Here is a 24674-nt window from a genome sequence, read left to right on the forward strand (position 1 = left end):
ATTGCTGAAGGCTTTGGTTTTCTTGCATGATTCAATTTTGTTGGAGGAAGGAAGTAGCTAAATGTATAATCACTCCCCATCAGAGAAAAACGCCTGAATTCTGGAAGCACTTGTGAAAGAATAAACCCAAACATTTAATAATGTAACTGTCAAATCATTTTTTAAAAGATTGGTTAATAAAGAGCTGTGAAAGCTGTAATTACTAGTATTGTATGATGCTATGTAATTATGATTAGTCATTGCAAAATACATGAATGTCAGTGCAGCTGTTTTGATACCCTAATAAACATTACAGAACTCTGATAGCTAGATGGTAAAAGTCTCCATCGGTTGTGGTTTTCATCCATTATGGGTACAGAACAGATAGAGGTAAAAGGTATTTTGTAAACCTTTTTCTCATCATGAGACTGGTTCCTGAATCCCACAAAATATACTGGGCCTGATCCTCATTTCCACTAAGGCTCCTTTCTACTGCTATGGCAAGCACTTTATGCTGCTAGAGCAATGGAACAGAGACTTGGTGGAAATGAGGATCAGGCCCCAGTATATTTTGTGGGATTCAGGAATTATTCTTGTGACGAGAGAGGATTATTAAATGCCTTTTACCGGTATCTGTTCTATAACAATTCTATAATTGAATGAAACTCCAACAGATGGGAACTGCTGCTAAATCTTCACATGCCAGCAAGTGCGTTTTTTTTGAGCACATACAAGTTGTGAGGATATTTTTTTCCATGAGAACTTGGAGTCTCGGAACCTATGAACAAAGAGCTAGGATAATTGCTGAAACAATATTTGCTATCTGATATACTAGCGTAATTGTGCTAATTTTACAGTTTTTAAGATAAATATGTTGTATTTGTTACAAGTGGTGTCATGCATAATTAACTATAGCCAACATTGCTACAGCAGTCATTCATATTAAATACCCCATAGATGATGAATACCCTGTATCTTCACAGGAGTAAAATGCTGAGATAATCTTACGGGATATTTTAATCGAAAGTGTGTGATCACTGCACGTTGAATTTGCTAAAGAACTGTAACATGAATGTTGCAACATCAACCAGAATTTTTTGCATTACTGAATTAGTGGTGAGGGAATGTGATGTGATGTGTGCAAAAATCAAACACGAGAAAATGCTCTCTTGTTATTTATGTGTATGTATGACATAGGCATGCATGTTGCTCAAATAAACCTTCAGTGCTGCCTGTAGCCATTATTCTTATTGCACAGATGTATCTCTTACTAGACTATATAAACAGTCCTAACACAAGATGCTAATGGACAATATAGTGTGATTTGCCCCTAGTGCCAGTGTAATGGTATAGATGCTACATCCTAGTTGCTTTTATGTTGGCTGGTATAATTCTCTCCACTGTATTGGCAGTTTCTTTATACAGCCTCTAAGGGTATGTCTTCACTACCCGCCGTATCGGCGGGTAGCAATCGATTGCTCGGAGATTGATATATCGCGTCCCATCTAGAGGCGATATATCGATCCCCGAATGCGCTTATATCGATTCCGTAACTCCACCAACCCGAACGGAGATGCGGAATCGGCAGGGGGAGCCGCGGACGTCGATCCCGCGCCATGAGGACGGTGAGTAATTCAACTTAGATACTTCAACTTCAGCTACGTTATTCACGTAGCTGAAGTTGCATATCTAAGATCGATTTTCCCCCGTAGTGTAGACCAGCCCTAAATTGCCACAAATATTGCCAGAAACAATGTAAGTCATAGATTCCTGCAATATGTAAGGGCAGAATATTAAACCACAGTTTTACTTTGCAAAGTCCCTTAATATGGCATTATAGAGTTCCATGTTTATTGTTCTTAATTATTTATTAGTTAAATATGCTCCAATAACAAATAAAATGAAAAATTTACATCAGGTTATGCAAGGGGAGATGTTAGACAAGCTGAGATGTAAAGGTGGATGGATGAAAAGGAGATAGAAATATATCTTTGAGGAGGCTTACTTTGGTGATCATTAACAGAGCCTCCACATTGGAAAGAAAACAAAACTTTTCGAATGTTTTCATGACACAATTGTATTGCAACATCAATTTTCAGATCAAGAAGGTTGGGTTTTCTATTTGCATCTCTCAGGAAGTGGCAGGATTTCTGGACGTCAGAAACTTTCCAGTCAAAAACTTTGTCAGAATTAATATATCTCCATAAAATGTTTCAGCTTCAACGAAACAGCATATGTCAACAAAAAAGCATTTTGTTGAAGGTGCTCTGTCCAGCTGTTGTTAAGATACAATCTGTAGCTTCTCTTCTTGGCTATTCTAGATTTTCTGTGTGTCTTTAGGTAAGTCACTTAACTTTCTATGTCTCAGTTTCCCTATTGTAAAATGGAGATGATAGTATTTACTTCACAGGGATGAGATTAAATCACTTAATATTTTATATATGTTGAGGCCCTTGGATAGAAGATGCTATATAAGAGCTTGTAGTACTATTATTAGCCATCATAGACCTTCCAGAGGAAGAAACAAATATAGGGCCAGAAGTCCTTTACCACTGGTTATTCCCCTAACATATGGCATAAAGATTGTCTTTTAAGCAATAAACCTTAAGCATGTGGTAGATGCTAACTTGTGGCATTTTTCATACCATCTAGGAGATGCATATGTTCTGTTGCCTTTGTCTTAAATAATTTCACACTTAAGAAAAACTAATTAGCAACTGCTCTTTGGTGTCCTCACCTGTAAACTAAAACCCATATCATTTGATTGTTACATTGGAGATATATTTTGAGATATTGGGGTAATGGGCAGAATATTAAAAGTTTGGTGTGGAAATAAGACCCACAGGCCTAATTTGACAAATCATATCATTTGTTTTAAGTCTTTGAATCTGTAAACCGTGGAGGCTAGGAAACAATATTTGCAGTAAGTAGACATACATATCCTTAAACATTATGGTAATTAGAATGACTGGGAAATATGGATTACTAATTAGGGTGATAATTTGTGACTTGCTCTATTCTGTATTATCTAGGGTTTTTTTAATTCATACCTTCATTCATAGAATGCCCAGAACTGTTGGCTTATCAAGTACAGTTTCCTGGCAGAACCTACTTTCCCATTAGAGAGAGAGAGAGAGAGTGTGTGTTGAGCAAATTTATGCATTTATAGTTTGGGGATTTTGTTCTTATTCAAGTATAAACTACAGTAGTTCCCTTTGGTGAGCAGTGAGTATCTCATTACAACTATACTGCTATAACCCAGGTGGTTATGAGTGTTATTTAACACACTGTAGCGTTTCATTTGCAGATTCATAAACATTACATTGAGAACATAAAAAGCATTACTATTGCTCAGGGGCTTTAATAAACCTGTTTTCAAAGTCTGTTCCATAGAAAATCACATGTGTATCTCAATATTATATGAAAAGCTGAAGGGAGAAAACAATACATTGTTGGTGAAAAAATGAAGGATTTTTACAAACAGTTGGCAATGCTGATACAACAGTTTGGCAATAAAGGTAAATGATGTATGTAGTATCGGAGATTATGGAAAAATAAGCTGGTATCATGTGACAAGTAAACATAATGCGTGTTTGATTTCAAGTCCATTCTTACTCTCTGTTTACTGAAGTGTTTGGGTGTTTTAATTATAATATTTATATAAGCCCAAAAGTCTGGTAGATAGTTACCAACTGAGAAGATGATGAGGTTGCTGCCCCTAGGAGCTTGCAGTCTAAATAGAAAATAACATGGGGAAGAGGATGGAACAAAAGCTGGTGTCTGACTGCCTAATTAAAGTGCATGTCTTGTTGCTTGCATGATCTTTGTCTTGTGTTTTTGGGTGGTAGAGGATTAGGATATGTAGGTCTCTTAGAAGAATTGTGCTTTTGAAGAGAGTATTAAGTTTGGAGTATTTAATGCAGTTAACATTTCATTTCTGCATGCACTCTTTGACATATAGTAGGAAGTTTGGACTATTGCTTGGGCTTTTGCTGTGTAGTAAATTGTTATCATTTCCTACACACTGCAGCATGGTACTGCACAAGAATACAGGACCCTTTCAGTACAGAGATTTTGGATACTAATATTCAGTGTTGGCTACCTCCTCACATAGCAAAACCCATGGGAGGGCAATAAAGAGGAGAACAATTTTGTCAAGATCCCCTTGCAGAGTTTCTTCCTGATTGTTCTTGTTAGGGAGATAATGTTTCCGTCCCCTAAAACTTCATGATCCCTTGGGATTTACGGATTGCTGGGGCATACTTCATGGTGGTATCACAGTTCTGTCCTCCTGGCAGCTTGGCCTTAATGGAGATGTGCTACCAGAATTTACCCTTGGGCACGGCTATCTTCAGGAGTGATTCCTGCCATGGAGAAGATTCTGCAGGAACACATTAAGCTAACTCCTTTCAAATCCTGCTCTAGACAAGGCCTGAGAAGTCCATTAGCTATCATGGAAACAATGTCTTCTCGTATGGTCTGATCACAATGACATCTTCAAGTACAATTAGCTTATAGCCTGGCTTTGGAAATAATAGAAATTTATGTAATAGTCATGATGACATTGTGGTGTAAATAAGGTAACTACACAACTAGGCCTGGTTATGATTTTCCCTTTGCCTCCAGGAGACTCCTGCCTGTGTGAGTACAGTGCTTAGCGCAGAAGGGCCCTGGTCCATGACTATGGTTCCTAGGCACTGCATTCTTACAAACAAGTCCCTTTATTGTGGTTAGAAAATTGTGTTAAAATTCACCAACTGAGATTTAGAAATGCACACATTTGGCAAATGAGTTGAACATGTAGGTGCAGATAACACCTGGCTCCTACGTCACCCTCTTCAGCTGTAGATATCACAGCGCTTTACAGAAGAGGCAACTCCCATTATCTCCCTTCAGCTAGTGTGGAAGCTGAATCTCAGTGGTGAGGTGACTTGCTTGAGGCCATTCAGCAGGCCAATGGAGGAGGCAGGAAAAGAATCCAGTTTTCCTGTGTCCCAGTTCAGTGCTTAATGGCCTACTGCCAGGACACTAACTCCTCATGTATGGATTTAAAGGGTAACAAAGTAAACAAAAACAAAAGGTTTCATTATAACATTAAACACTGAACTTATGATTTTTCTTATTCAGTGAAAGATCCTGGGCAACTACTTATTATCTCCAGAATTGACCCTGGAAGTCTGCAATCTGCTAGCAAACCAATAAAGCAGTTAGTGATATTTCCAAAGGCAACTGAAACTTTTCAATAGTGCTACTAAATATGAAATTCCATATCTGAAAGAAATAACAGTTTCACTGAGTAAAATAGAACTCATGGAACATTGCATTTAGGTTGCCTACAAGGAATCTTCGCTTTAAAATTAACCACCTGAGGTGGCGGGTCCCATTAGAAAAACAGTCATTTCAATCCTGATAAATTAGTCATATTTGCGTGTTTATTTTAAAGAGCACCATACACAGAAACGTATTCATGGCAAATGAATTAGCTCCTATATGAGCATTCAGTGTGGTAAATGTGATGCATTTATACCCATGTTACTCATCAGCAACCAATCAGATCATCTGTTACATTCCAGCTGTGCTCTTTACATTTACATGTTAGTCAGGGAGAGGAAGATTTCAAATACTCCTCTTTTCTCTATTCATAGTTAATTTTGTTTTTCAAATCCTGAGTACTTTAACTCCTCCAGGTTTATTAATAGCAAAGGCAAAGATTGTTTGAACCGAATTCAGCTCTCAATTGCCTGAGGGCCTGATCCAACAACCACTGAAGTCAATGGGACGTCTTCCATCAATTTCAATAGTCTAAATCCAGAGTCATTCCAGCACAACAGGATAGTAGAATATCACCTTTTTCATTTAACCATTTTTTATTTTGGGAAATAACCTTGTCTTTTTGCACATCTGTAAGCAGTGACAAGGGAGGGGAGTGGGAATTCCATAGTCAAAGGGAGAGGATCCCAAGTCTAGAGGTAATGAATGAGGCATTGCACTCAAATGTTGTTTGATGATCCAAGTCTAATCTGAGTATTAGGACTCACCATAACGTAAATGTCATAGAACTATAAACATTAGCCTATTTGTCTATCACTAAATTCTTGCTTCTAGCCAGGCCACAAGCATGGCAAAAATAGCATTTCTAATGTAATTTGTAGGTGCAAATTATTCTTGGGGGGAACCAAGGTGGAAAAATTGTGATGGGGAAGAGTTAACTAAATTCTTTTGAAATGCATTATTCATTTTTTATAATAATAATAATAATAATAATAATAAATAACCATTTTATATTATCGTACTGCTTAGGCGCCCCAGTTATAGACCAAGACCCCCATTGTGCTAGGTGCTGTACAAACACAGAACAAAAGACAGTTCCTGCCCTAAAGAGCTTACTCTCAAAACAACAGGTGGATACAGACAAACTGACAGGGGAGTACAAGGACACAGAGGCAATACTGATTAGCAATATTGCTGTCAAGTTAAATTCAAGTATGGTTTGAGTTTGGGACAAAAGTTCAGCAAGTTCTTATTTTACTCACTTCCAGTTCACTCATCCCTAAGGGTAAGGGCCCTTTAAATGGACTCCAGAGTAGGTTGGACTAAAATAGCAAGCCTTGTAATGCTATTTGATTAACCGAGAGTACAGGGACCTAGGGGCAAATTGTCCATCCAGACAAGGGGTTGTGGCAGTGTAAGACGTGCTATTTTTAATGACAGTTCAGTTAGCTTCCCATTTTTTTACATAGTAGAACCATACATTAAGGTGTCCTGACACTGATCGTCATAAATGGGGAGACCGCTCAAAGAGGAGGCCACATCTCATGAAGATCTAGCTGGGTTAAGTCAAAAGCAGCATGAATATAAAATTTTGCCCCTTGCCTCTTTGACTCCAATTAGCTGGGAGTATTTTTTGATTAATTTGGCTCTGCCCATCTCTGGCCTGTACTGTATCATTTAAAAGGCTGCCCTAGTGGTTAACAGTTTCCATTCTTGGCACTGGTCTCCAAGTTCCCTTCATAATGCATAATCAGATTCTTGAGCATAAAATTGCTTTCCTATTCCATAGTTGCTAACAAAATAAATTCAGCTTGATGCTCTATTAGGCACCTTAGTAGAACGTTGGCTCACCCAGAGGCCTACAATTAACTATCTTTAAAGATGTCATAAAATCAAATCTCTTTTTTGTTGTATTGGAGCTTCTCCTAATAAGCAAGAGCATTGGAAATAAACATATGCACGTATGAACTTATTGAGCCAAATGTCCTGTGTGCTGCTTCAGCATGTACGTTTGTACGTTTCAAAGTGTGTGGGGGGGGCACATATGTGTACTAGTCAGTTGTGAGGGTCTCAAATTCATTTGTGATTCAAAATCATTAATGGAATAATTTCAGTAAATCAGTCTCAGTCTCTTAGACCTCAGTGTGTAGATTGCATGTAAGCAGTTCTTTGAGTATTTGATATTCAGAATTCACATTGTGCTGATTAGTTTTGTTTTGACAGGTAAGCCGAACAAGGTATTTCTGTTCCCTGACTGGATGAACCCAACTTTTTAGAATCTGGTTTATGGAAAAAATTACATCTGTGAAATTCACAATCCCAATATTTACATATAATTTGCTTTTGCTGCAAGTAATACTGATGGTAACTCATTCTACAATATTCATAGAGGTCCTGATTCAAGAAAGTATCCCCCTTCGTGAGAGTTCCAATTCAGTTCCAATTTAAGAAAAAATCATACCCTCCCTCCTACTCCTCCCCCAAATTCAAGTCCTGTTGACTTGGGGACTATTCACTTGCATAGTTAAGCATGAGCATAAGTGTTTGTAGGATCAGGTCCTAAATATGGATGTAAGTATCCAACTTTAGACACCAAGTCTGAAAACATGATCTAAAAGCATCTGAGCATTTCTTTAACTATTAATACAGGAGTGATGTATACTATTTTTTCACCTGCTGTGATGTGGCATGCAGTTTTGGAATGTCATTCCTTCTGGCATCGGACTATGGGCATAATGGAGATGATATTGTAAGTTTCCTAGTGGTGGGTCAGTTACAGGTCACTCTTAAGAATCCCCTCCAAGCATTTGCAGGTGTGTGCTGTGAGCATGGCTTTAATGTTGGGAATGGGGATTGTAGGATAATAGCATCTCTGGGGGGTTGGAAGAATTGTTGTTAAGTGGATAAAAGTTCTTTGCTTTCTGGGATGCTGATTTACCTTTGAACCCCTATTGGTGATGTAGCTGAGGAGGCTGAGAGAATGCCTGGGGCCTCCATCTTATAAAAAGGGCAATTAAAAATGACATTGATACACCTGGTGATATGATCAGCCATCCTTTGAGTCCATGCACTTTCCTCACTGACTGGGCTTTAGGGAAAAGGATATGAAGCATCTGTTTTTTGTAACAGATTGTTTTGTTTGCTCTGACTGTCTGTTTACTATTATTAGGATGCTGATTTCTGTATATTGCAGGACTTATCAGATAAGAACTTCATGCCCCTCTTGTTCTTTTCATAATGTTCTTATGTACGTTGAGGTGTGCATGTTAGAATTGGAAGGCTACTTGATAAGGAAGATCCTGCGTAAAAGAAAGTTCTTTAAGAGCCTGATTCTACACTCTCTTATTCAGACTAATAGTCCCGTTAAATTCAGTTTGAATTGATTGGGATTACCGATTAATTTGACTTTTAATGGAACTACTCGCATGACCACAGGTTTTCAGGATTGGGCCCTATACATTGGGAAGCCACAAAGAAAGTCAGTGGATGCCCTAGGTCAGGGTTTCCCAAACTTGTTTCACGGTTTGTTCAGGGTAAGCCTCTGGCAGGCCGCAAGTGATGGCCAAGTCTGAGCCATTTTCTGCAGCTCTCATTGGCCAGGAACGGTGAACCTGTCCGCTGGGAGCTGCGAGCAGCCATACCTGCGGACGCTCAGGCAAACAAAGTGTCTTGTGGCCTGCCAGGGGCTTACCCTGAACAAGCTGTGAACCAAGTTTGGGAACCCCTGCCCTAGATACTCTATAATATATCAAATGTGTGTATATTCATAGTCATAGATATGCACAAATGCTATGTCTCTACGTATATATTAAAAATTAATGTAATGTATTACTTCTAAGGGTGGGATTTTCAAAAGCAGCTAATGGAGTTAGATGCCCAGCTCCTACTGAAATCCCTTAGGCCCTTCTGAAAATCCCATCCTTATACATTACATCTAGGTGTACATATGAGGTGCTTTTTCAAAAGTACAAGAAGTGCTACTATATGTTTAAATAAATAAAATACAGTCTCTTATAGGCATGTTGTGTGTCTAAACATACATTACAATTTAGATGTCAGCATATTCTGTCTAGTATGTCTATAATACCATAAATATATGTGTGCATTTTGTACTAAACAAGATGTTTTGTGTATATTCAAATTAAGCTACTAGTAAATAATCATGTCCATTTGTATATAAAAAGCAAAGTGTTTGGCAATTTTTTTTAAAAGTCCTCAGATCAGAGATGCAGTTGTTTGAAGGAATATTTGAGACCAATCTTAATATCAAGTCTTGTGAATTTAAGGTATCCTTTATTTTATTTTCTAAGGGAAAGAACATATTTAAAATATATTTCTGCACAATTTCCAAGTTATGCAGGTTATACTTAAATGTACCCCAATTCTCCTTAAAATATAAAAACTGCATCCCTGTTGTTCAATGCTGTGATATGATCTAACTTAAGACAACTTACTGGATCACTGAATCCTCAGTATGTTATTGTACAGTATGTTTTAATAATGTCCCACTCTGTTGAACAGAGTAGGGTCACAGAAAAGATATGTGGTTTTCAAAAAGGAATTTTAAAATTACCTAAATTCCTTCACACACAAAGATCACTGTTTATAGTTGAAAAATATTTGGAGTGTTTTGCCAGTTACGCTAGCTTGTAGCAGGAAAGTCAAGATATAATTAACTTTTTTTAAAAGAGCAAAATCTGATATTAGAAGTCTGTTTAAAACCTAGTGCATAGCTAATTACTTTTCTTTGTCTTAATTATTTAGCAAATGCTAATAAACTACATATAACATGGGGCTCATAAATTCAATAAGTATATAAATTTAACTTTCTTTTTTCCTCTTTGAAGGCTCACAGGGAATTCAATCATAAGCCTATTGCATTATAACTTCCAATATAACATCAGGTTTTAATAAGCCTCCTGTTTTTTGCACACATGTGCTTAAGACTGCCTGGAAACCAAATCAGTAGAGAGAAGGGATTACTTTAGATTACTTTGAAATATGCATTGTTTGAAATGGCCTCTGGTGACCAGCTTTCATGAATGGCTGATTTTTCTTGTGGGACACATCATCTGCTTAATTATATTGGTCTCTTTTGTATGACAAATGCACCTCTTGTTTGTGTTGAAATATGAAGTTTTAAAATAAAGTAAATTAGATGGTGAGAAAATAAATGTAGGAAATTGAATTAATAGAAGTTTGTAACTTAACAAAAAGGCACTTTGCTTGTGATAGACATGCTAGAACTTTCCCTTAAACTATTGTTTCATGTAGTGTATAGTTAATATAAAATATAAAGCTTGATTTGTTTTGAATTTTTTAAGGATTGATTCAACTCTAGTTCTATGGCACTGAAGTAAAAAATTGCTGCTTTTTTTTTGCCAAGCAAATTGATTTCTCATACAACTATGCATTTTAAGAATTTTTATTGAAATTTGGCAAGCCCCATGATTACTATGGTAGAGCTCCTGGAAATTTTCTCCTAATAAAGATACTTTTTATCTTGTACGCAATTATAGAAGTGGATTACAAAATGTGTGCACTTTCAAATGAGTCCAGGCTTTTCCTTTTTCAAACCGGTTTGTGGCAATCTCCTGTCTGTAGTTGTTTGTGAAATTACTATGTTAAAATGTAGATTATGAATCTCTGAGGCTGCAATTACTTTAAATTATAATTAGCAAATCTATTAACCGATCCTGATAAAACACGATAATAATGGATAGATTGTATTTGGAAGGTGAGCAGATAACTTTGATTGACTGACAAAATATATCATATGTCAAATAGATAGAGGCTAGACCTAGATAGCAACTACATACTTTATGTTTGCTATAAATCCTGTGCTTTACAAGTAAGATTAGTGGATTAACCTTTAAGAGAAGGCAATGGATCCTGCTGTTTCCTGATTTTGTTGTACTGTAAAAGTATTTTCCATGGCTTCAGGCTTGATATCTCACAGGAAATTGAAATGCTGCTTTACTCTGTTATGCCTGATAGCCTCTAAGGGATTGCTGTGTTTTTTGTTTGTTTGTTTTATTTTAAGGAGCAGATTTAAGTGTAGGACTTGAGAAAGGTATTAACACTACTTAACTCACAATAGTAATCTCTGTCAACATTTTTTAACTGAAGGACTTGAATATAACACTGGAATGCAGACTTCTTATTTTTATTAATGCTGAACAATCTTACAGCCCATCAAGGCAACATGTTTTGAAAAGAGAAAAGTCTTCTAAACTACCATGTTGGTTTGGTGCAAATTTAACAAATAGCCTTATGTGACCTTTTGTTATCTAATTTTATACTTGTATGATTAACAATTTCATGATCCAGGCGAAGTCCTTAACAATGTACTTGTTATAAATCAAATTGTGTTAAATGCCAAGACTAAGGAGTCTCATCTCCCATTCATGTTCATATTAAAGATTAATAGAAGCTGTGCGTGTGTGTTGAGGGATGAATTAGAACTCTTCTACCCCATGCTGGAGCTTCTTTGCATTGACTTAAATTAGTACTGTGCATAACTAAGTATTTCAGAATTAGTCAGTAAAGCTATTTCACTGTTGGGTTTTTCCATTGTTTTTAAAGCAAATGATTGAAAGTGATAGTGGGAAGCATGGAGTCTGGCCTCCACTGGGAGACTGGTTGGCCAAGCCACCACCAAGTTGGTGCTAGTGGGGATGTTCTCTTTTCCATCCATCCAGGTTTGTCAGATTTTGGTGTGAGACTTGTGATTCAGGGCCTGGAAGATTGAAAGGCCCACCAGACAATTTGAGTGGCCCCTGCAGGCAGTTATAAAATACTGTTAGTATCCCTATACTTGCTTCCTCATAAACAGCCAGATTTCTCTTCTTGCCTTCTTTCTTCTTCTTTTCTGTCAGGAAGGCTCTGGTATTATTGAAACTGGGAAAGCTGTGGTTTTGGGGTCAAATGCCTTTCAGGTTGTTAAATGTAGCTACTATTGAGTTAGCTGATTCTCACTAACATCCAGAGAGTTATACTGATCATCATACTTGTGGTCAAGAAGGACTTTTTTCTCATGGTGAGTGGTGTTGGTTTGTTTTCACCTGGAGCATCCTATGAGGCTAATTCTTCTGGGATTGTGTTTTGGTTTTCTCCTCCTCCCCATTCATTAAGGGTGGCCTATCTTGTAGTGGAGATAAAGCAGCCTGTAATATAGGCTATGGTGAGGCCATCACGGTTATGCCATGGGTGGTTATTATATTTTCTTTAATATTGGAATCCTTAGTACCCTTACTACTACTAATAAAAATTACTTTGCTTTTTCATAATACCTTCCATCATGGGTTATCAAAGCACCTTAGAAATGTAAATTAAGGTTCACAACATGCATTTATGGTACCAATATTTAATTAGCCCACTTCTGCAGACAGGCCAGTTAAAATATGGAGAGGCTGATTTGTCCAATGGGATTTTGTAGCAAAGATGGGAATAGAACTCTTAATCACAAAACCATCCAGTACATAAGGAGGGCAGAAGCCTCTTGCACTAGGATGCCTATTGTAACTAATTTACATGCTACAGCCAACAGACAGTTATTAGAAAGAGCACATGTACCTGGAGAGCCAGGACTGCAATCCTTGTTCTAATGCTCCAAAACCACAGGATATGGGAGATTCCTCCCTTAATTGGTAGAAGTAGCTCTGTTATCATGTCTGTGGAAAAGCCATTGGAGGGTGACATGATCATACACACCGACACTCACACAGCTTCTTAGCTCTCTATCTCCAAGCCTGACTTTAGATTTAGGGACATATGAGTGATCCATACAAGTAAGCCAAGTTCACTCTGCTGGAAAAAGGCAGGTTGGGGACTCATGATGTTTGGAGGACTCGTCTCCATGACTCTGGTTGTGGAGTTAGCGTTAGGCCTCTAAACTATACAATGAAGAAAGAAACTTAGGAATATTTAGTGGGTAATTGATATTATACAAAGTGTATTAAAGGTGGCATTTAAACTTAGAGAATTCTAGCAAGAATTTTATTCATACTGTTTGCAAGGGTGTACTATAAAGAAATATGTTAGAAATCAAAAAGCCAAAACATTTCCAGGATAGTACTGGTATTGATAAAGATCAAGACTTTTGAAACTGACTAGTGATATATGGTTCCTCAGTTTTTGGGTGCCGAACTTGAGACATTGTAGAGGAGTCCAGTTTTCAAAGGGAAAGTGCTCTGCTCTTTCTGAAAATCAGCCCTCCTCTACGGTATATTGAGTCAGGCACTAAAAAGCGGGGACACCAAAATCACTAGTCACTCCTGACAATTTTGACCAAAATGTGAGAATTGCTTGTAAAGTCATTATCATTTCCTCCCTTCATCCCTTCCAGTGAAATTGTCCTACTGACAGCCCTGGAGAGGGAAGCCGCCTTTACCCATAGCACAAACTGTGGCAATGCAAGTCTCCTTGCGCTGCTACACTGATGTAGTTTAAGCCTCCCCTGGAGGAATTATCTCAAGGATTGCATGAGGAGCAGTTCATTCTCCATGTCCGTCAGTCGTATATTGTCTTCTGGGAATACCAATATGGATGCCAGCAGAAGTGTTACGTTTTCATTTTTCTCGCACCAGTGTTAGAGGGTGAACTCAAGCTAAGACCTAATGTTCAAATGAAAAAAAAATAGTGTGACTGAACTAAAAATTACATCCAAATGAGGAAAGATGGTCTTTTTGAGTTTTCTTTTGCTCTTATCTTCCATCTTCCTGAGATTTCAGTTGTCATTATGTATGTTCTGCTGATAAAAATACTTAAACTTTCCATATAGCATGTATCTAAGTTACAATCAATGTTCTCATTTACCTGTCTGGAGAAAGGGAACTTGTAGTTGGGTTTTGACTTTTGGATATTGTACAATGCTTTAAGTTTACTTGCTACATGTAAAGAAAAAAGGTCTCTCTTAAAAATCTCTCCTATTTTTGAATTTTTCAAGACAAACTTCTATGTCTCTAAGGACACTTGTAGGCTCTGAAAGAGTATCCAACACAAACATTGCATCCTTGTCTCCTCTATCAAGCTCTGCATTTTGTCTGTTGTCTTCTGTACTTCATTGCCTTGTGGAGCTGGAAACCAGCCTGTGAGAGGATGGAACGTTTTAAAAGGTCACTTTTGAATAAAGAATTGTCTGTGCAAAAAAAAAAAAAAATGAAGGGCGGGAAATAACCATTATTCAGAGCTCTGAGTGATCAACGATTGCGTTTCTGTGCTTTTGCGCAAGAGTCACTTCAATAAAATTAAGCTAATTTTTTTTAAGTTTTAGATCAATTCAGTCATTTGTCTTCCCTTATCAAGAGAAAAAGAAATTGAATAGTTGGAAAGTAACTTCATACTTTTATTTCTAGAAAAGAATTATCTAACAAGAATTTTTGGTTAATAAAACATAAAATTAAGGCTAAAGGATTTTTTTTTACCTCACTGACTGACTAGTGGAGCTCAAACAAGCTGAAGAATAGCTGGTAAAGTTGGTTTGGACTGTTCTAAATTTTATTAGCACTGAGGTGTAATTGTCAGGAACTCGCCGTTCATACTGCGGGAGATTATTCAAACATGTTGGTGCCAATGTTTGCTCAGTGCAGTCAGGATGACTGCACTTTCTGGGTCAACATTGTCTGAAAAAGTTTGCTGTACAGTGCAACTGATATAAGAAACTAAACATTGACTCTCACTTGACACATCTTTTCAGGCTTTGTGAGGTGAGTCAAAGTTTTGCTTAAAGATCAGACAATTAGGGGAACTATATTTTTGCTTTTGCATCAAAAGCCTGTGGTGTCTGTCAGAAAAATGCTGATTTCTCCAGTGATCCTGTTCTTTGTCAGCTTTTCTGTGAGCTGGAACAAATATGTGGAAACTGAAGTATTTTTAAAAGTCACTCCAGCCTAATTACAGACTTTCAGTCTACTTATCTGAATGTCGTGTAATCACTGAAATGGTATTTAACAATAAATTCCGATCCCTGCGTTTTGGGTTTGCATTGCCCTAACGTCAATCATAGACCAGAATGTTTGTTGGTGAACAGACAGTGGAAGACAGGATTACTCTGCAACAGACACTTTGGATTTTTGTTTGAAAGACATTCACGCTCCTTTGGTGTCATTACAGCCTGCAGAGTGAGCAGTATGAAACTGTTTATAGGGTATCTTGTGAAGTTTAAAATAACAGGTGTGTGTGAAAATAAGCACAGTATCCTTTTTCTAGCAGTCTGTGTCAAGTTCTCCCTCACAAGATGTATATCACCTTTTATTGTATTTGTACATGAGTGATGGGCCCCTTTTTCTCTTGTTATGGATTGCTCCTGTTAAATTAGGTGTGTCTGCTTCTAGCTAATGCTGCATGTTTAAATATGAGGTCTCAGGTGTGAGAGTGCTGACCTTCTGAGGAATAGTGCTCCATTCTAATTAAGGCTGGTGCGGGCCAATTCCCATGCAGACTTTCCCATATGACTTGTTTTAAAAAAAAAAATTATGAGGCTTCTGCAGTTTATCTGTAGTCCCAAAATAAAAATAAAAAAAAATGCTTTCAACAAGTTAATGCCTTAAAGTGAGATGGCATTACTCCAACCTTCTTTCCCATATTGTGTAATGTGATGTTTTCACAGGGCTTCAGTCAGTCATGCAAAAAATGTTGAAGTGTAAGTGGCTAACCTTTAGTCCCAAGACCAATCAATCATTTTCAATTGCAGGTTTAGATCTGCTGCAGCAAAGCAAAACTTCTGTGCTTGCATCAAGTCTTACAATAGCAAGGCTGTTTGACTGACAAGCACCAAGAGGGGAGTTCTGAGAGGCATACTGAGCTGAATCTGAAAAGGGAGTATTGAGAAGAAGGGTTTGTAGGAGGTACTGTGCATTATAGATGATGCACTCAGTTCCATAGTTGATTGATGAGAGACAGTTATGTGCTTTTACAATGCTGGGTGAGACTGTCCAGACGTCACTTAATATGAGATCTCTGTCAGTGGAAAGACGACTTTTCAGTGTAGTGATACAATGCAGATTACAAATGACAGCCATGCTGTTCTGTCTGCTTCTGAGTCTTTAAATATCTCATGCAGGTGAGTTAACCTAAAATAATTCTATTGCTTTCCAGGTGCCATCCAGATGAAATTAACACTTCTTATTCTGAGAGTTTCACAGGGTTATTATAAATGTTGTACAAAGACATATGGCAATGACAGGATTATATATTTCACTTGCTTCTAAACACAAAGGTGCAGTCTCACCAACAAGGAAGATATGCTATTATGTAAACAATGGTGAATGTAGATTTCTTCTATTTTTCTCGTTTAGTGGACAAAAGAAAAGCTCTGATGTGCCATTCCAGAGAGTTAGTTCAGACCACAATAAGTTGTGAGGTCTTTGACTAACATGTCTTCTGCTTTTACCTTCTTTTAGGGCTCCTCCTACAGATGTTCTGAACAGCTGTGCATCATAGCAATTCATTACTATACCCAGGTACTGCATTTAAGGAACACTGTGCTGTTAAAAAAAAAGAGGGGGGGAGTGAAGTGTGAGGTGTACATTGGAAGTTGTATGAATACAAAATGCAGTCCATAGACTAACTTGGAGCAAAAGTAAAATGAAAAGTGAAGTTGCAAAATGTCCAAGTGTATTCTCAGAAGATGACTTAGTATAAAGCTACCATTAATCTGCGTGAGTTGCTGTCACAGTACTCTGTATTTGCTAGTTTTGACTTCTGAATATCGCCTTTCTCCAAACATTTTTGCAAGTTTATTCACTATTTCGGCAGCATTTCAGTTTTAATCTTTTTCTCTTCACAGATCTTGAAAACTAAGGAACAGACACTTTGGGGAAATTATTTTGCTTGTGATATTGAAACTACAATGAAGTATTATTGCTTTGCACTCCTTTTGACTGCACTCAGTACTGACTTGCTAAGAAGTCTCTGTACTACTGTCAAATCCCCAAGGTTCAGAGGACGTGTGCAGCAGGAGCGAAAAAATATCAGACCCAACATTATTCTCGTGCTAACAGATGACCAAGATGTGGAGCTTGGTGAGACACAATTATGTTACTTACTACTCAGTTTCCTTTACACATGTATATAGCAGAAGTTACTGAAATACACGATAATTGATATTCAAAAATGTGCCTGTTCTGCAATGTTATCAGACATGGTTCACAGATTTGGAAATTATATTGTTAAAAATTGTATTATACATTTTATTGCTCACCTGATTTAACTCACCTAGTTCCAGTTTAGGGGATAAGTACCTTACAATCATCCATGTTAACCTAGGAGGTTGCGAGAAATACAGTATTTAAAAACATATAGGGCCAAAAACAGTTTAAAAAAATAAGAAATTCAATTCATAATATTTAAGTTAGTTCTGGCAATCTGTTTTTATATAACTCTTTAAAAAGTTGAAGCTATTGTTACCTATTGCATAGTACCAGATGGATAAAAAGCTATATTTTCTTTTTTTGTCATATATAATATATGATCTGATATATTACACACACATGCAAACTTGACCTAATTTCAGATCACAAGCTTATATTATTTATATGTAATTTTTTAAATATGTTTAAAGTCAAGCTATTTTCATACCATTTGAAGTATAGGAACGGAGGCCAGTTTATTTGTTCTGTGTATATGCAGTATTTGATCACAACTTTGACAACATGTAGGAAATGATTTTTTCATAATTTTCTGAGGGGGAAAAAAATATGGACTTCTTAAAGATCATCTCCTTGGCATATTTTCCGTTAAATACTCTAGAAAGATATTAACCACTAAACTTATCTAATTATGGGCATTTTTGTATTTGTTATGATTTGATAATGACTGTACAACTTTTTGGGCTGTTAGTCCACAAATAATAAATTCATATTTCTTATTTTAGGGCTAATCCTGTCATTGGACATAGTGAGTTTTCCCATTGAGCCCTTAGAGCTGTCTGTCTAATCTATTCTATTTGTGTCTTCACTAATCACTGATTTATTTAACCATGCAGCGTAATAAATGGCCATTCAGTGGTTATAAACAATCCTGTATTATTCGTCTAAGAGATTCTAGGGCTATATGTATAGCTGTTATGTAGATTTGTTTCTTTTAGTTACAGACATTTTGGAAATTTCTGTACAAGGGTCAAGCCCTGGCCTCCCTTCTATGGCTAAACAGCGGCCCGTTTCTACCGGGCACTGGGCCAGGCTGTAGAAGCCATGTAGAAAAGAAAATGCTCGCAGAACAGTGCATCCTGGCAGCTGTCTTCACAAGACCATGGAGGGGGGATTGTAGGTATGCTGGGAGAGTAGCAAGGATGTAGTAAATCTCTCTGCTCACATACTGGAACTGCTGACTCAGAAACTTGCTTAGAGGTTCACAGAGGGCTGTGGCTGCTATTGCAGGCCCATAATGAAACCACCGCAACCTGCTTGTACATATGCCTTACCACTGGATTGAAGGAATGTTCTCTTCTCCACAATCCCTGCATAGTTTTCCCTTACACAAGAAATTTACATACGCTTTGCACATTGAACCAGCATTTGGCCCCAAAACACATCATATTTTTTTGCAGTTTCAACAGTAGATCATTCTGCTTATTTGAAAGGTTTAAAGATACATTATTTTCTACATATGAGTCATCATTTTTCTGTTTATGGCCCCACGTGGGCAAAGCTGAGTTTCACACCCTTTAAAATATTTAAAGTGGTTTATGCCATGGCATCAGGAGGTCTAGGACTTATGGAATGAAACCAACTCTTTTAGTATTCTAACATAAATGATCCTCTGCAAATCACATTCTTTGTAATAGAAGATGTTTGCCTTCTGAGTGTAGAATCATTGAAGCAAAATATGTAAAATTCACCTCCCCTCTGTCCTAGAGTTATGCAGAACAGTGAAGTAAAATCCAGAACATAATTTGCAGAAAGCTGGGAAATACCACAGAGCGCATGATAGTGTATAATAATGTTACTCCTTGTGACCTATGCAGCTAGCCAATATTCAAGGCCTTGTGAATTGCTTATTTCAATTAGGAGAAATTGATGGAGTCAGCTGTTTCTTTGATGCAACTCTGTGTATTTTACAAGAAATGTACATAAAGTTCTGTTACCCCGAACACAGTAGGAATCAAACACCAGGAGACAAGTTTCTTTGCTCATAATTCCAATCCTCTTTCCAGCCAGCACTCTACCCCAAGTCTCTCACTGTTTTTTTGTTTTCAGAGTCAGGCTAACCGAGTGCTTCTCTGGCTATCTCTGGGACTTCTTCTTTGCTGCCTTCTCTGTCTGTCTCCATGGTGTTTCTGCCAATTCAATCTCACAATTTCCCTCAAGCAGTCCCCTCCATTTGCATTCGGCCTGCAATCAAACCCCTTCACCCAGATAGCTCAGTTTCCTGTGCAGCATTGCAGACTGTGATCTTCCCTTTCATGTCCCCTTGCCACAGCGTGGGGTTATGTATTTTCCTTTAACCTTCCCCATTTTTTCCTTATTTTTTTAATTGGTTGCTGTTTAATAAATTGTATTTGCTTTGAAATGGATGTAATGATCAGTGGGATCCTATCCACAGGGTCTGCTCTGTGGCACAGGGACATCACAACCAGCGTCTCTGGAATGTAAGGGAAGATTACGGTCTGTTCCTCACAAGTCCCAGACCTCCTTCTCAAGCCCTAGCTGTGCTGCAGGGATGCTGCAGGTCAGACACTTGCTCTGGTGGTGGCCAAATGCCCTCAGGCTCTAGGTGGCAGGACCCTTCTTCCCAGTGTCATCCCTGCCCCATAAGGGTTACGATCCCCCTCCAAGTCTGGCCTGCAAAGCCTCTTGGCTGGGGGCATCTCCCTGCGCCGAGGGACCCCCTCACTCTTCCCAGCTGCTCACCACACCCAGCTCCAGACTGCTGCAGCTCCACTCTGCCCCAGCACTGCTGCTATTCCTCTGCCTCTAGCTCCCTGGGCTGCTTCTCTGACCCCTCTGGCTCTGGTCACTACAGTTTTCCTCCCAGCGCAGGTCTGCTCTCCGGGTTGCTTCTGTGACTCTGCTCCCAGCACTGACCTGCTTCCTGGACTGCTTTTCTGGTCCCTCTGGATCTGGTGACTACAGCCCTTCTCCCGGCACAGATCTGTTCTCCAGGCTGCTTCTATGACTCTGCTCCCAGCACAGCTTGGGCCCCTGCTCTCTCCTTAGCTTGGCCCCACTCTGTCTGACCCAGCAATTCCAGTTCACACAGAGGACGGGGCCCCCTGGCCTCCTGACTCCCTCATTAGCCTGCTCGCCCTGTCAATCAGGCTGACCTGGAACATTGGCCTCTCCCCATTGTTCCTGGGGATTGAGTGTGTCAGGGTCCTGATTTCCCATTGACACTTTCCCTTACTTTTGGTACTGGGAGCTAGCCAAAAAAAAAAACAACACTGAGTTTTAATAAGGGGTTAACAGTCCCCTTCCACGTGAAAAGGAGGCAGCCTAACCTGCCTTTGAAGTGTTGATTTCCAGTGCGGTAAATATATTAGCGTCAGTTTCGTAAAGTGCATACCTGGTGGAATAAATAAAATAACTAGGAGCCAGATCCAACTCTCACTCAAGTGAAAGGGAGCCTTTCAGTGACAGTAATGTATTGTGGCAGCAGCAGCAGAACTGAGCAGTTACTTTCAAAAAATTCTGTATCTTTAAATCCCTGCTATTTGTCTATATTTAGTTGAATATTTTCCTATGCACATTTCTATACAAGTTTGCAGGGTAAAAAGGTAATGAATGCTACTTACCATGGGCCCAATCCTGCGAAGTGTGCATCTTCAAATGTCACATATACAAGTATTGTGGCAGACCACACTACTCAAAGGAGAGATGTAACGGCTCCCACATAGGGTTGCCAACTGTCTAATCGCACAAACCCAAACACCCTTGCCCCATCTCCTGCCCTGCCCCTTCCCCAAGGCCATGCCCCAGCCCTGCCCCATCACTCCATCCCCCTCCCTCCGTCGCTCGCTGTCCTCCACCCTCATTCACTTTCTGGGGCAGAGGGTTGTGGTGTGGGAGGGGGTGCGGACTCTGGGCTGGGGGGTGGGCCCGAGGGGTTCGAAGGGCAGGGAAGGAGAGGGGGCTCAGGGCTGAGCCTGGGGCAGGAGGTTCAGGGTTCAGGAGGGGGTATAGGATGCGGATTCTGGGAAGGAGTTTAGGTGGGGGGGGGCTGAGGGCAGGGGGATGGGGTACAGGAAGGGATGCGGCTCCAGCTGGGCAGCACTTACCTTGGGCGGCTCCTGGAAAGTGACTGGCTCCTAGGCTCGGGGCGGCCTGGCCACGCGGCTCTGCGTGCTGCCTCTGCCTGCAGGCACCACCTCTCCAGCTCCCATGGCCATGGTTCCTGTGCCTTTGAGCCAGACAAAGGGGAGCTGTGTGGGGCCAGCGTAGGTAGGGAGCCTGCCTTAGCCCTGCTGCACAGGCCACTGGACTTTTAGGGGCTTAAAACTCCTGGATTGGTTTCAGTAGCCGGGAGATTGAGTCCCATTCTGGGAGACTCCTGGCCAGTCTGGAAGGGTTATCAACTCTACTCCCACAGAGTCAAAAACACCAATACCTCATTTTCCGTCTCCCACTTTAACGAAAAAAAGGAAATTTGATGCAAAGACTATGTCAGATTTCAGTTGCTAAAACTAATATGTCAGCCCCACAAAAACCAGCAAATCAGTGTTTGGGGTAACTAGTTAACCTGAAATCTACTAAATGGTTTAAAAATAATTAGGGCTGTCAAGGAATTAAAAAAAAAATCATGATTAATTGCGCGATTAAAAAGATTAATTGCACGGTCAATAATAGAATACCATTTATTTAAATGTTTTAGATGTTTTCTACATTTTCAAATATATTGATTTCAATTACAACACAGAACACAAAGTGTACAGTGCTCACTTTTTATTTATTTTTATTACAGATATTTGCACTGTAAAAAACAAAAGGAATTGTATTTTTCAATTCACCTACTACAAGTACTATAGTGCAATCTCTTTACCAGTAAAGTTGAACTTACAAATGTAGAATTATGTAAAAAAAAATAACTGCATCCAAAAATAAAACAATGTAAAACTTGAGAGCCTACAAGTCCACTCAGTCCTACTTCAGTAATCGCTCAGACAAACAAGTTTGGTTACAATTTGCAAGAGATAATGCTGCCCACTTCTTGTTTAAAATGTCACCTGAAAGGCAGAATAGGCATTCATATGATACTGTTGTAGCCATTCTCACAAGATATTTACGTGCCTGATGCACTAAAGATACATATGTCCCTTAATGCTTCAACCACCATTGCAGAGCTCATGCGTCCATGCTGATGATGGATTCTGCTTGATAATGATCCAAAGCAGAGTGTACCGATTAATATTCATTTTTATCATCTGAGTCAGATGCCACCAGCAGAAGGTTGATTTTTTTTTTTTGGTGCTTCACGTTCTGTAGTTTCCGCATTTGAGTGTTGCTCTTTTAATACTTCTGAAGATTTTGGACAGCACCTCAGATTCTTAAACCTTGGGTTGAGTGCTGTAGCTATCTTTAGAAATCTCACAGTGGTATCTTCTTTGCGTTTTGTCAAATCTGCTGTGAAAGTGTTCTTAAAACAAACATGCTGGGTCATCATCCGAGAGTGCTATAATATGAAATATATGGCAGAATGTGGGTAAAACAGAACAGGAGATGTACAGTTCTCCCCCAAGGAGTTCAGTCACAAATTTAATTAACACACTCTTTTTTTAGTGAGCATTATCAGCATGGAAGCATCTCCTCTGGAATTGTGGTCAATGCATGAAGAGGCATCCAAATGTTTAGCATATCTGGCACGTAAATACATTGCAACACTGGCTACATAAGTGCCATGAGAACGCCTGTTCTCGCTTTCAGGTGACATTGTAAATAAGGAACAGGCAACAGTATCTCCCATAAATGTAAACAAACTTGTTTGTCCTAGCAATTGGCTGAACAAGAAATAGGACCGATTGGCCTTGTAGGTTCTAAAGTTTTACATTGTTTTGTTTTTGTGTAGTTATGTAACAAAAAAAATCTACATTTGTAAATTACATTTTCACAATAAAGAGATTGCACTACAGTATTTGTATGAGGTGAATTGAAACACTTTTTTAAAATCATTTTTACAGTGCAAATATTTGTAATAAAAATAATATAAAGTGAGCACTGTACACTTTGTATTCTGTGTTGCAACAGAAATCAATATATTTGAAAATGTAGAAAAACATCCAAAAATATTTAATAAATTTCATTTGGTATTCTATTGTTTAACACAGTGTTGTTAATCTCGATTAGTTTTTTTATTGTGATTACTTTTTTTAGTTAATCGTGTGAATTAACTGCAATTAATTGACAAGCTTAAAAATAATTAAAGATAATTTCACATACTACACCTAGCCCTGAGCCTTCCTGGCAATTTTGTGACTTTACAATCCCATTTTTCATGGTTTTAAAATATTTTTCTTCTTCCTGTTGCTCTGTGATAGACCCATACAGCAGAACAGGGGAACAGTAAAACTGACTGTAAGCAAAGTGCTGTCAGCTATGCAAAATAAACTAAAATATAACAGGAGAAGCTAAAATCCACTTCTCAAAATCCCCAAAGCTGTAAAAATACAAAACCCCTCAGTGACTATTGCCTATTGTCACCTCTGCTCCCCTTTTCCCCCAAAGTTCCTGGCTTGTTGGACAACTGACCATTGCAAAACTTTGGTAGTTATCAGCAAGTACTCACAGACCATAGCACAAGCGACCAGGCTCACCATTTCACAGCAAGAGGCTGCTGCACACCTGAAGATCCTACCTACCGCCCTCATCTTTTTCTGTAACATGAGTTTGTTGAGCTTCAAAGGGTTAACAAAAATTTTTAAGATAACCATCTCCAAGTCCTTAGGCTAGATCCATGCATAATGATGTAATCATAATGAACAGGAGTTTGGTTGGGACTGCTATCAAAAATTATTTTGCTGATCAACCACAAATGCTAAGCTGACTCAGAACACAGGACTGAGGTACTGCAGAAGCCTGTGTGCTGCTCCTCTGCACAGGGACAGATTTCACCCAGTGAGGTTATTGTCAGTGCATGTGGTCTCTTTTTAGTGTGATTTTTAAAAAATAACTCTATGCTTTGCCTGCTACTTGATAATGTATAATTAAATCACTGTTGGCTGGGTGACTGCAAAAGCTATTGAAGCATAATGCTCTACTAATTATTGTAAGGGTTTATTTGTGTTGCATGTATTGCAATAAAACAATATTTTCTTAATGCTTTTGAGAAGTCAAATAACCATTTATAAATAGTGCATGTTTGAGAAGTCCCAGGCTTCAGTGGGAATCAGCTTGTCTGAGTTAGGAATAGTCACATGAGTAAAGGGCTGCAGGATCAAGTTCTAAATCAAATTGAAAATTAGTTAGAAGTGGGGCAAATATTAAAATTTCTTA

General features: G+C 38.7%; 1 protein-coding gene across 3 annotated transcripts in view; it reads left to right on the top strand.

Annotated features, from left to right (window-relative positions):
- Positions 1-24674, top strand: part of SULF1 (sulfatase 1) — a 176919-nt gene that overhangs the window by 53016 nt on the left and 99229 nt on the right. For all 3 annotated transcript variants that reach the window (XM_050940671.1, XM_050940670.1, XM_050940672.1), the window contains 2 exons: positions 16653-16712; positions 17039-17273. In XM_050940671.1, coding sequence (XP_050796628.1) covers positions 17102-17273 — 172 coding nt within the window. In that variant the 5' untranslated portion in view covers positions 16653-16712; positions 17039-17101. The remainder of the gene's footprint in view (positions 1-16652; positions 16713-17038; positions 17274-24674) is intronic.

The sequence above is a fragment of the Gopherus flavomarginatus genome, chromosome 2 (assembly GCF_025201925.1).
Source record: "Gopherus flavomarginatus isolate rGopFla2 chromosome 2, rGopFla2.mat.asm, whole genome shotgun sequence".
NCBI lineage: Eukaryota > Metazoa > Chordata > Testudines > Testudinidae > Gopherus > Gopherus flavomarginatus.